This window comes from Cucurbita moschata, unplaced genomic scaffold (genome assembly GCF_002738365.1).
Source record: "Cucurbita moschata cultivar Rifu unplaced genomic scaffold, Cmos_1.0 Cmo_Scf00008, whole genome shotgun sequence".
Lineage (NCBI taxonomy): Eukaryota > Viridiplantae > Streptophyta > Magnoliopsida > Cucurbitales > Cucurbitaceae > Cucurbita > Cucurbita moschata.
This window is the reverse complement of record NW_019268524.1, coordinates 1082532-1093460: the sequence shown is the minus strand read 5'-3', so window position 1 is coordinate 1093460 and position 10929 is coordinate 1082532. Positions and strand designations below refer to the sequence as shown.

At 40.4% G+C, this 10929-nt stretch overlaps 3 protein-coding genes across 3 annotated transcripts; 2 read left to right on the top strand and 1 right to left on the bottom strand.

Moving 5' to 3' along the window:
* The first annotated feature begins 2866 nt into the window (after positions 1 to 2866).
* Positions 2867 to 4122, top strand: LOC111446715 (F-box protein GID2-like). The gene has a single exon (XM_023085649.1). It carries the CDS (start codon positions 3295 to 3297, stop codon positions 3835 to 3837), a length of 543 nt encoding a protein of 180 aa, XP_022941417.1. The 5' UTR covers positions 2867 to 3294; the 3' UTR covers positions 3838 to 4122.
* Positions 4123 to 7230: 3108 nt separating this feature from the next.
* On the bottom strand, positions 7231 to 8526 carry LOC111445770 (transcription factor MYB44-like). The gene has a single exon (XM_023084238.1). It carries the CDS (start codon positions 8437 to 8439, stop codon positions 7576 to 7578), a length of 864 nt encoding a protein of 287 aa, XP_022940006.1. The 5' UTR covers positions 8440 to 8526; the 3' UTR covers positions 7231 to 7575.
* Positions 8527 to 9496: 970 nt separating this feature from the next.
* On the top strand, positions 9497 to 10783 carry LOC111446742 (probable carbohydrate esterase At4g34215). The gene is made up of 2 exons (XM_023085680.1): positions 9497 to 10205; positions 10383 to 10783. Exons 1-2 carry the CDS (start codon positions 9522 to 9524, stop codon positions 10698 to 10700), a joined length of 1002 nt encoding a protein of 333 aa, XP_022941448.1. The 5' UTR covers positions 9497 to 9521; the 3' UTR covers positions 10701 to 10783.
* The last annotated feature ends 146 nt before the right edge of the window (positions 10784 to 10929 follow it).

The window sequence follows — 10929 nt, the reverse complement described above, 5'->3', positions numbered from 1 at the left end:
ATATATATATATATATATATATATATATATATATATATATATATATATATATAAGGGGAGGGCTTGCTTAAGACGGTGATTCAAACCCAAGAACGTGTGATTATTTGACTCTGCTGCCTCCTTCCAATATTTCAACTTCTCAAAAGATTGGTATAGTGTGTCGATTTGGGGAACAATCAAAAGCTTCTCTTTTTTTAATTGTTCTCTTACTTTATTTGGCTTGGCATGGACAAAATTTCACGTGCAAGCTGACGGCAACCCAAGTTTTGACTTTTGTATACGTGTGGATTCGTTAGATGTATGTTTTTTTCTACGAGAAAGAAAATTGAAAAACATCTTTGCTTTTTAACATTTTTTAGTTCAGACGCACTCTTTGACTCGAGTTGTTCTTACTCAGTTATTTGTTTCGACATATTTCGATTATAGTCAAATCCAACACATGCCACGTTGTTTACCGACAGCATACTTTCGGGGTAATGTCTTAAGGCTTGATTTAAATGCAAAAGCTGGGTTGAATGAGAAGGAGCTGCATATGTGAAAGCAATCAAAACATATTTCAACGTTTGAACTTTGAACTTTGGACATGCTGTGTACAAAAGCTGCACGGCTTCCTCTGTCACTCCCCAACAGGCATTAATCAACGTAAACCGTTGGACCCATTTCGTATTTGGTAGAATCGTCGGCCGCCGCCGCCGCAGCCGGTGGTTGCCACGGTGGCCACCAAATTTCAGTTCACACAATACAGCAAAAATGTGGATTAAAATGGACGCCAGCTGATTCTTTGTGTTGGTTTGGTGTCGGAAAAGCATCGGATTGTTTCGAACTTTTCAAACTTTGTTTGGTGGGTTTGGAGAATAAAGCAAAAAAGAATATTTGTGTTATTTAATATAATTATGAAAAATGTTTTGTTTCAATTACTATAAATTTTACATTTTACATGTTTTTCACATCACTTTTCCAAGTAAGATTAAAAAAGAAAAAAGAAAATTAATGTTGGTTGCACCTTCATCCTCTTTGTCTGTCACTCCCAAAATGTGTTTAATATGAACCGATTATGGCTCCCAATCCAATCTGGGTTCCAAATGTATGTTCAAAGTCTCCACTTCACTAGATTTGGCTTTGTTTATGGTAAGAACTTTGTGGGTTTTAGTGCACTAATTTTAGGGGGTTCTCCGCCCCTCAAGCTGTCAAGTTGTGAGTTTTATTGGTCTCGGCGGGCCTGAGTTGCGCAGTCTCCACCGACATAATAATTGGACCCGTTGGGATGTCATTTTTAGTTCCTTTCCATTCCCTTCCTTATTCCTCATATTCAATTCACCCTCCTTAGAAACCCAACGTCCTCGTTGACACTTGCTCACCGCCTGATATCTATCTCTGATACCATTTGTAACATCTCAAACCTACTGTTAGTAGATATTGTTCTTTTTTGACTTTTCCTCACGATTTTAAAACTCGTCTCCTACATAACAGTTTCTACACTCTTATAAAAAAAATTATTCATTTCCAGACCCTTTCAATTGGAGAAGGGAATGAAACATTATGAAAACTTTTTTCTTGTAGACTAAACACGTTTTAAAACCTTGGACGGAAAGTCTAAAAATGACAATATCTGCTAGCAATGGTCTTGAGCTGTTACACGTTCTAATGGAATGGAGATGCTCAAATATGAATGAATCAGTATAGTTATTGAATAAGAATGTTGTGAAAGCCCAATAATTAAAGGAAATTTGTTAAGTGGAGGCCCATTCACTTAAACTCGATTAATAACATAGTTTGATAAGAAGATTAGCGAAATATTCCGTTAAACAAAGTAATCAAAATAAATTATAAAGAAAAAGAGGATATTAATTAATTAATTAATTTATTTATTTATTTTGTGTAAAATAGGAAAAAAAAAAGGTGAAATAGAGAAAGCATTGTGTGATAATGACAAAAACATCGTTTTCGGGAACGATTCTCGAAAATATTGCTTGGAATCTTTGTGGCAAAGAAACAAAAAATTAAAAATAAATAAAAACTGTAATATAGAGCAATGCTAAACTTACCTTACCCCCAACCCCCAACAACTTTTCCTTCGATTTTCTTTCCTTTTTTGTTTTTAATTTCATTTAATTTTTGTTATTTATTTATTTATTTATTAAATGACCAAACCAACAAACCAAACCCTCTTGTAGTTTTCTTGCAAAGTCAAATCCAAATAAACCGTTAAACCCATCCAATTCTTTTTACTTTATTTTTATTTTCTTTTCATTTCATCTCTTTAATTTAATTTAAATATTAATATTAAGACAACGTTGTATTTTATTAATTTAATATGAAATTTAACGGATAAATTACTATTATTAACATTGTTTTAAAAAATAAATATTAAAATTAAAATTTATAATTGACATTAAAGTTGGGTGAATTGAAATTTGGTAAACCGTCTATATAATTATGCTAAGTATTGTCTATTACCACCAAACTAATTGACCAGCTTTTTGCATATATTAGATCAAACGCGAGAACACAAAAATTCAGTTGAAAGATACTTAATGAATGGCTTTATTGAACTTTGCCCGTTAATATGACGAAGCTGAAAAGCGTGAAGGCAAGGAAAAACGCACGAAGTTTGTTCTCAATCGAGCCAAGGTGTCCATCGTCACAGTAGGATCTTATTGCCATGTATGAATGGTCATTAAGTTGCCAATAGACAGCAGATAACTTTACATCCTTTAGTGTTCAGTAGGATCTTATATGGGCATTAAGCTGTCAATAAACGACAAATAACTTTATAGATATTGTGTATAAATTGTAAGGTTATGATGGGCATAGTTGGTTGCAGGTGTATGGAAAGAGGGGCATAGAAATGGGGGGAGGCGGAAGAAGCGGTAGAGGGGATTGGGGCGTTAAGTGTCCGTGAAAACAAACAGGGAGGAAATGAAAATTGTGACACAGGGCGACGACACAGTTGGTGAATATGGAGAAAAAGGCATTGAATTCTCATCTTGTCGTCTTCGTAAACCTTCAAAAATTATGCTTTAATAGGTCTTAACCACTCTTCCCCCCCAACTATCCTTATTTCCTCATCTCCCCCAATTCCCTCTTCTCTCTCCTTTTTTCGTTTTAATCTTCAATTCCAATCCCTCCCTGTTTTTCCTTCCATTTCCATCGTTCTATAAGCTTTTCTGCTTAGATTTAAGGCTGACCCACAATGGTTTTTCCCAAATCTCTCTTCTAGTGTGTTTCAATTTCACGATTTCTTTTGATTACGGATAAGAAATCTGATTTTTCTGATTTCTGCGATATTTGGAGATGAAGCGACTTGTTCCTGATGGCGATGGGGAGCGGAAGATGGGGAAAAAACTCAGGGTGGACTCTGTGGATTGTGAAGGAGGAGGAGGAGGCGCCTCCGACAGACCTGGGTTTGTCAATTTGGATGATAATTTGCTGTTCGAGGTTTTTAAGCATGTGGATGCGACGACTCTGGCTATGGCGGCGTGTGTCAGCAAGCAATGGCACAAAACGGCGGAAGATGAGCGGCTTTGGGAGCTGATCTGTACCAGACACTGGGCCAACACCGGCTGCGGCAACCAACAACTCCGATCTGTAGTTCTAGCCCTCGGTGGCTTCCGTCGCCTCCACTCGCTCTTCATCTGGCCTCTTACCAAGCCCCAAGCCCCCTCCACATCTGCCTCAGCTTCCTCCTCATCGTCGTCGTCGCCTTGGTCTACGTTTCCGGCGATGATTGGGTCGAAGCCACCGACCCGTTGGGGGAAGGATGAGGTCCATCTCTCGCTCTCACTTCTCTCAATTCGGTACTACGAGAAGATGAATTTCAGCAACAGAGACGAATGAATGGTCTGGCCGGCCTGGAAAATTCACTCCATTTAACCATTTTCCTCGAGAATTAGGCGATGATTGAAGTTTCCCTTTCAATGTGTTTTGGATTTGATCTGGGTTTTTCTTTATCTTTTCTTATTGTTCTTCCTGGGTTAATTAGATCTGTATCAGGGTCCGGTGTGTACTTCATAAATTCCTAACTTGTGTATCTGATTATATAGTTATCATATATATATATATATATATATATATATATATATGAATGGAGAAGCAAAAGATTAAGTGGGTTTTGCGTTGAAATTGATGGCCAATAAATGGAAATGGAATGGAATAGATGAAAGAAAGAGAAGATAAGAAGGATGGAAGAAAATGCCCCATTAGCTCGCAGACAAATAGCATAAGACAAAGAGGCGAGTTGGGTTTTGGAAACTATACAATACTCAGCCTCTCACAAAAAGCCAAACGCAGACCCAGAACCAGCCACAAGGTGTGTTCATTTCTCAACCCAGAACCAGCCACAAGGTGTGTTCATTTCTCATACTTGTTTCAAAATGAATGAAAGAAAGAAAGTGCCAAATGAGTAATCTAAAAAGCTACCATTTTTAATTAAATTTATGTAAATGCCACTAATGGAAGAGTGATCCCAAAGACTGTTTTCATGATCTCAAGATTTGACAGTTCATAAAACAAAATCTCAAAAGCTGAGATTATGTTTTTTCTTTCGAATCTTAAGACAAAAAGAAAAGAAAAGGAAGAGTTAAGGAATAAGAAAAATATAAAGATATGAAGTTCTGTTTGGATAGAGAATTTGAGGAAGTGATGCACATTGGGGATTGAGTGGACATCATTGGGCTCTTGGTGTCAGGCCCATCTTAGGAAGCCCACGGATTTGGGGTTTCTCCTTTTCTGCCCGATGCCTCATCCATTAGTCATTCCCAAGACGACGGTGATGATCATGGAGCACAGAAGGTCCTCGCATTTCATAGGTTTGTCTCTTTGATCCCTTCTTGTACAGTTCATTTCGCTCTTCCTCGTTCTTTATGTGTTTTCTTGCCAAATATACTTGTGGCTTTTGGTTTGTTGGTTCTTCTTTAAAGTTTGTGTAGAGATCAATGTGAATGCAGATGAGCAAACGATTGTGCATAATTGTTGATTTTAAATCATTAGAACTTGAAAAATCTTGATGGACTTTAGATCGTCCATGAATCATTCCAGAAGCTGGTAATAAGATCACTGGTTGTTCTGATTGAGAGGGATAGGTCAGAAAGTGTTTTACAATGGTCCACAAACTTCCGGCCACTAGAGTCTTTTATCCTATGATTGTTAGCAGTAAACAACCCCCGTTTCCATCCTTAATGCTGAAGATATAATGAAGAAATATCTTGAATACAGGCTGAAGAAGGATGGAACGTTTTGTTGTTGCACCATGTTCTTCATCTTCTTTAACGTTGCTCTATGAGAACAGGGAAGACGAATTGGTTGGAGGAATAGTGAAGGGTCTGATTTGATGCTTCTATACCAAAGTGAGTATCAACAAATGGAGGGATTGGTCATCAGTGATGTCTCCCCTTCTTCCATATATGGTCCTGAGTGTCGAGGGTCATGATTGTAGATTTAAAACTGTACGGTGTCATGATTTTGACATACTCATGACAAGCCTTAAGGGGAAATTCAAACACCATTCACATTTTTTGCCGGTCTTTATAGTTTCGTCGGCCTTAACTGAGGTTCTCTATTGCCAAACAAACAAAAAACTCGTACGGAATTCAAATTTCTTCGACTACACAAGCCCCTCGTGCATGCATGTTCACTCGTTTGCGTCTTTAAGCCTCTACACTAGGCTAGGTTGTTTAGCCCGACCTTACCTTTACTCTAGACCACGGTCTCTCATGTGCAACATTGCATTTGAATCATCATCTTGGTTCCCAACATCACGGCCCATGCATTTTGATGTCATCCCATGTTTTAGGACAACTTAACCATCTTGGCTTTCTCGGACATGTCTATCTAAACCAACTATGTGTCGCTCATCTCATCAGAACAAGAGCCCTCCTATGTCCATGCCATGTCATTTACAAATTCCGTATTGAATAACCAGTGCATATACCAACTTTTCGACACATGACTAGGCCACAATGTTGGCACACTCGGGTCATCTGACACTGTCTTTGAGAGACTTGTTTTAAAGGAACTTGTGCAAGATGTTCGCCCACCCACCACACACTTAAGCCACATTACGCAAAGGTGGTATAGACCCCTCCTCCTATCGTACATTTTGAGGCATTTCTAATATTTTTGGAGTAGACATGATTCTGGCGAGCAAACATACTTAACTCCAGAACCGTTTGTTGAACTCATATCGAAAGTCTAACTTCTCAGGTTATGGCTTGAGGCCCTACCCAGGCCTCTTCGAACTTGTCTTCGACACTTGTGTCACCCCATTCTCTCCAACATTGCTTATGTCTTAGCTTAATTTGAATGCACTCTTCTTGAATGTTGGATGATGCACCGTTCCTTCGGTCGCATCACGACACTTGTTTATCTCAACTATTGCGTGGTCAGATGGACGTCATCTTGTTGGTTTACATTCGGGTCACAATCTACTATGTTCATAGCACGACTGTGACGTTGAGCACCACGATGTCATTGTTCTTATTTGCATTCATTACATGATATTTGTGGTCAATGGTGAAGTTAAAAGTAGGGTACAGCCTTTTGAACATTGTATACCGCGTTTTCATAATTGCGGTTAGGTTGCCTGAGTTGTTGTCTCAAGCCAATATCGAAGAGGAGAGTTAAATGGAACTGCAACAGAAGTTGGTTGACTTACTCGAATATCTATTCCTCTTATTCTTCTTTTGAGACATTATTTCATGAGTTTCCGTGTTGAAAATTTCAACGACACACAACCCTGTTTTTGATGTGTTTTTAAGGAACAACCAGACTCCATTTTTGTTGTCATCGTACCATGTGCCTCAGAATATGGAAACAAGCACCAACAATACCGATGACTAAAACACACTCAATTTAGCTATTGAGTTTATGCAAAACGCTGTGTCGTCTCAATCCCTATCTGATTAAATTCCAGCAGTTTTGATCGTTTTCTCAGGTCCGTTTGTTTGAATTTATCTCTAATCTTTGAGTTCGTACAGCTCCCTTTTGCTTTAAAATTTTAGTATGTACATTACAGAAACCGACATGAGAGCTCGTGTCTTCATTTGATCTCAAAACTGTTCTCCACATGTTATCAATTTGGAATTTACAGTCCCGACTTCCAAGTGGTTGCTCAACCATTAATGTTTTGTTCTGTCCTGTCCTGTTCTTTGAACCCTGTTTATTTATCCATTATTGACCACCACAATTCGCGTCTTTTCTTGGATTTTCGTCATCCTGGTACACACTGGTGTATCAAAAGATGCAAGTTCTAAAATTTCCAATAACTGAACTCGTTTTTTGTTCTTTTCGTCATTATTCTTACATCGACTCGATTTCGACGAACAGGAATTTTGCCCAAACTTTCTAAAAGATAGCCCTTTTGAACAGATGATCTAATTCTATCATATATGATATATGTATTTGAAGTTCTCTGCCTTGTTCAGCCCCCCAAATTTGGCGTTCTTCATTCTGTACACTACCAAAATTTATTGTCATCTATAAATTCAGGGGAGGGGGAAGGAGAAAAGAAGAAAATAAACACAAAAAGGAGAACTTTTTGAGTGACGCGATGACTTCTTTGTCATCTCAGGGCTGCTATTAATCGCGCTTGTTTATAACAATCCGTTTTACGACTGCGTTTCTAATGGCCTCCGTTTGCAAACACAGACCTTTTTGCTCCATCCCAGACATGTAGTCGTGTACTTCTTTCCTAATCATTTCCTGCATCACAGCCAAGAATTCTGAGCTGAAGAACTTGCTCTCAATTCTCAGCTTGTCCGAACTCTGCACTGGCTGCTGAGGTGCCTGATCGGGTTCGGATGCGAGTTTTGGTACCTCCGAGGAGTCGGATCCAGGCGGACAGAGGGTGAGAGAGGTGAGAGGATCGGTGGAGGTCTCCATCGGCGGCTGATCTGACTGAGAAATCAAAGCATCGGGCGAGAAAGATTTGCAGACCTGCGAAGAAGACATTCCAGGTAGGCTAGAATCGCTCAAGTCGGAGTCAGATGGGCTACTGTGATTGAAATAGAAAGGCGAAGCGACGGTGGTGGGAGCAGCACCCACACTGGCGGATCTCTTGGGAGGGTGGTGTTTGAAATCATCAGCAATGGAGGAGGAGCATTTGCGCTTGAGAGTAGAGTTCCAGTGATTCTTGATGGCGTTATCAGTGCGACCATTAAGAAGACGAGCAATGGCGGCCCACTTGTTGCCGAATCTGGAGTGAGCCTGGATAATGGTGTCATCTTCATAGGGAGTGAAAGGGTGATGCTCCACCTCAGGCGAAAGCTGGTTGCACCACCTGAGTCGGCAAGACTTGCCAGATCTCCCAGGGATGGACTTACTTATAAGAGACCAATTCCTGGCGCCGTAGGTGTGGACGAGGCGGCGCAACAACTCGTCCTCTTCGGGACTCCAAGGACCTTTTATCCGGTCGACGGCCTTAGTACCACCGGCGGTAGCCATAAAGGAAAGGTAGGCGGAGGCGGAGGTAGATGATGTATAAGAGAGAAGAGGGAATGCAGGAGAGAAGAGAGTATTTATAAGAGAGTGAGAGTGACTGGTTGGGGAGGAAGTGGTGACCGGTGATAGCCGTTTGTAGTTTGGAAGGGAAAGGGACACGCGTCATGCAACGGTGGCAAGAAGATACACGTATAATCTATAGCGAGGGCTTTCGGCTGCATTTCAAAACCGACTTGGAGTGAATTTATTTATGTTTAATTTTATGAGAATAAAAGAAAAGGGAGAAAGAAAGAAGAAGATCGGACGGCTATCACTGTGTCTGTGGGCCTAATCCAAACAACTAACCAACGTACCAGATAAGCAGAGGCTAAATAGTTCCTGTTTTCTTTTTGTTTTTTTGTGTATTATTTAATAAATTATGTGTGAAATGTTTTAATTATGGAAAAAAAAGGAGAAGAAAACGGAATTCAGATGGAGATGGATAATGAAGTAATGCCAGGCTGTATAGCATTTGTTTCCCGGAAAAAAAAAAAGGAAAAAGGGAAAAAAAAAAAGAATGAGTAGAATCCGGGAAGGAAGGGTGGGTGGGTGGGCTAGTGCAATCATGTCAGTCCAGGCTGTAAACCGCTGCCTTTCCCTTCCCAACATATAATAATACAAACCCAACATATAATAATACAAACCCAACATATAATACAAACCCAACCATATAATACAAACCCAACATATAATACAAACCCAATGTGTGTGTGTTATCCATGACTTCCATCTCCCTATTTACTTTTTTCTTTTTTTCCTTTTTTTACATTTCTTCAAAAAAGAAATGAAAGGATGTCCTTTTAGCGTACACAAGAGGACGGTTTTGATGTCATCCTGCTCACGTGGGTTGGCATGATTGATTATTATTTTGTTTTTAAGCGGAGACTAGGGATGGGGTCCTTCCTTTTGTTTTATTCCACTTATTGTGTGGGCTGGGCTTTAGTTTTGTCCTTGAAACTCTGTCTGAGCCCACCATGAATTATTTTTGTCAAAAAATAAAATAAGAGGCAGAGGGCAACAAAGTGAGTTGTAATTTGGAGAGGAACATGATCGTCTCAATTCAATTTATAAACCAATGCATTTCTTCACTTTCCTTCGCCTATATCCCACCCACACTCCAACTCAATATGCTCTACTTCTCCCTCCTATTTCTTCTAATGGCCGCTCACCTTCCCCTCACTTCTCAACAACCACCTCCACCGACAGCCATTTTCCTCCTCGCTGGACAAAGCAACATGGCGGGGCGCGGCGGCGTCACCAACAGCACCCTAACGCACCGTCCCACGTGGGACGGCGTTGTTCCTCCCCAGTGCTCCCCCAATCCTTCCATCCTCCGCCTCGCCTCCGATCTCACCTGGGTTGAAGCTCGCGAGCCACTCCACGCCGACATTGATTTCCTCAAGACCAACGGGATTGGGCCTGGAATGCCATTCGCCAACACCATTCTCATGGATAAACCCGCCGGTCGGACGGTCATCGGTCTTGTCCCGTGCGCGATGGGCGGGACTTCGATTCAACAGTGGCAAAAGGGGTCCAATCTGTACACCCATTTATTGACCCGAGCCGAAGCGTCGATACTCAGCGGAGGCACAATTAAAGCGCTTCTGTGGTATCAGGGTGAAAGTGATACAGTGAATGCAGAAGATTCCGAGTTGTATGGTGGGAGATTGAACAAGTTTTTCACTGACATTCGCTCCGATCTAAACATCCCATTCCTCCCAATTATTCAGGTTTTTCTTTCCCTCTGTTTCTGCTTCTTATTATAATTACTTTTACCGATTTAAAAAGGAAAAGTTTTGATAAGTGGCAAATAGTTAACGAGTCAGTAGCAAAAGTAGGACAAGATAACAAGGCCAACTAACAATAGTAGAGAGAGTTTGTTAAAACGTCAACGTTTGTGGTCGTAGGTGGGGATTGCATCAGGAGAGGGGCCGTATAAGGAAGGAGTGAGAAGGGGGCAATTAGGAATTGAGGTAATGAACGTGATGACTGTGGACGCATACGCATTGGGCTTGTCGTTTGAACCAGATGGGCTTCACTTAAATACCCCTTCTCAAGTTAAACTGGGTGGAGTCTTGGCTGATGCATACCGCCGGTTTCCACCCCACCCACTGGCTGCTAGCCCATTAAGAAGCGCTGCTTCCACGGCATCAGTTCACAGTTTCTTTATTTCCATGTTTAGGACTTTGACCTTCGTGTTGCTTCACCAAATCCTTTTGTCGTGACAGTGAAGTCCACAACATTACATGCAATTATCATTAATGATGATTCAAAGCCTCCGGTGGCTGGCTTTTTAATTGGCCACCCATTCAAAGAATATTCTTGAAAACGCCTGAGTTTTGTATCTTCCCCCTACCGTGTTCATGAATCTTACTTGGTTTTGATGAACACTTCCAAAATCTTACTTGGTTTTCATAACTATTTTCCTTCTTTAATAATTTAAGATTATTGAGA

What these genes read in the sequence shown, in the direction of transcription:
- LOC111446715 (XM_023085649.1), top strand. Translation starts at nt 3,295, where the DNA reads ATGAAGCGACTTGTTCCTGATGGCGATGGGGAGCGGAAGATGGGGAAA.
- LOC111445770 (XM_023084238.1), bottom strand. Translation starts at nt 8,439, where the DNA reads ATGGCTACCGCCGGTGGTACTAAGGCCGTCGACCGGATAAAAGGTCCT.
- LOC111446742 (XM_023085680.1), top strand. Translation starts at nt 9,522, where the DNA reads ATGATCGTCTCAATTCAATTTATAAACCAATGCATTTCTTCACTTTCC. An exon ending in CATTCCTCCCAATTATTCAG is followed by an intron (nt 10,206 to 10,382) that starts GTTTTTCTTTCC and finishes TTGTGGTCGTAG; the next exon opens with GTGGGGATTGCATCAGGAGA.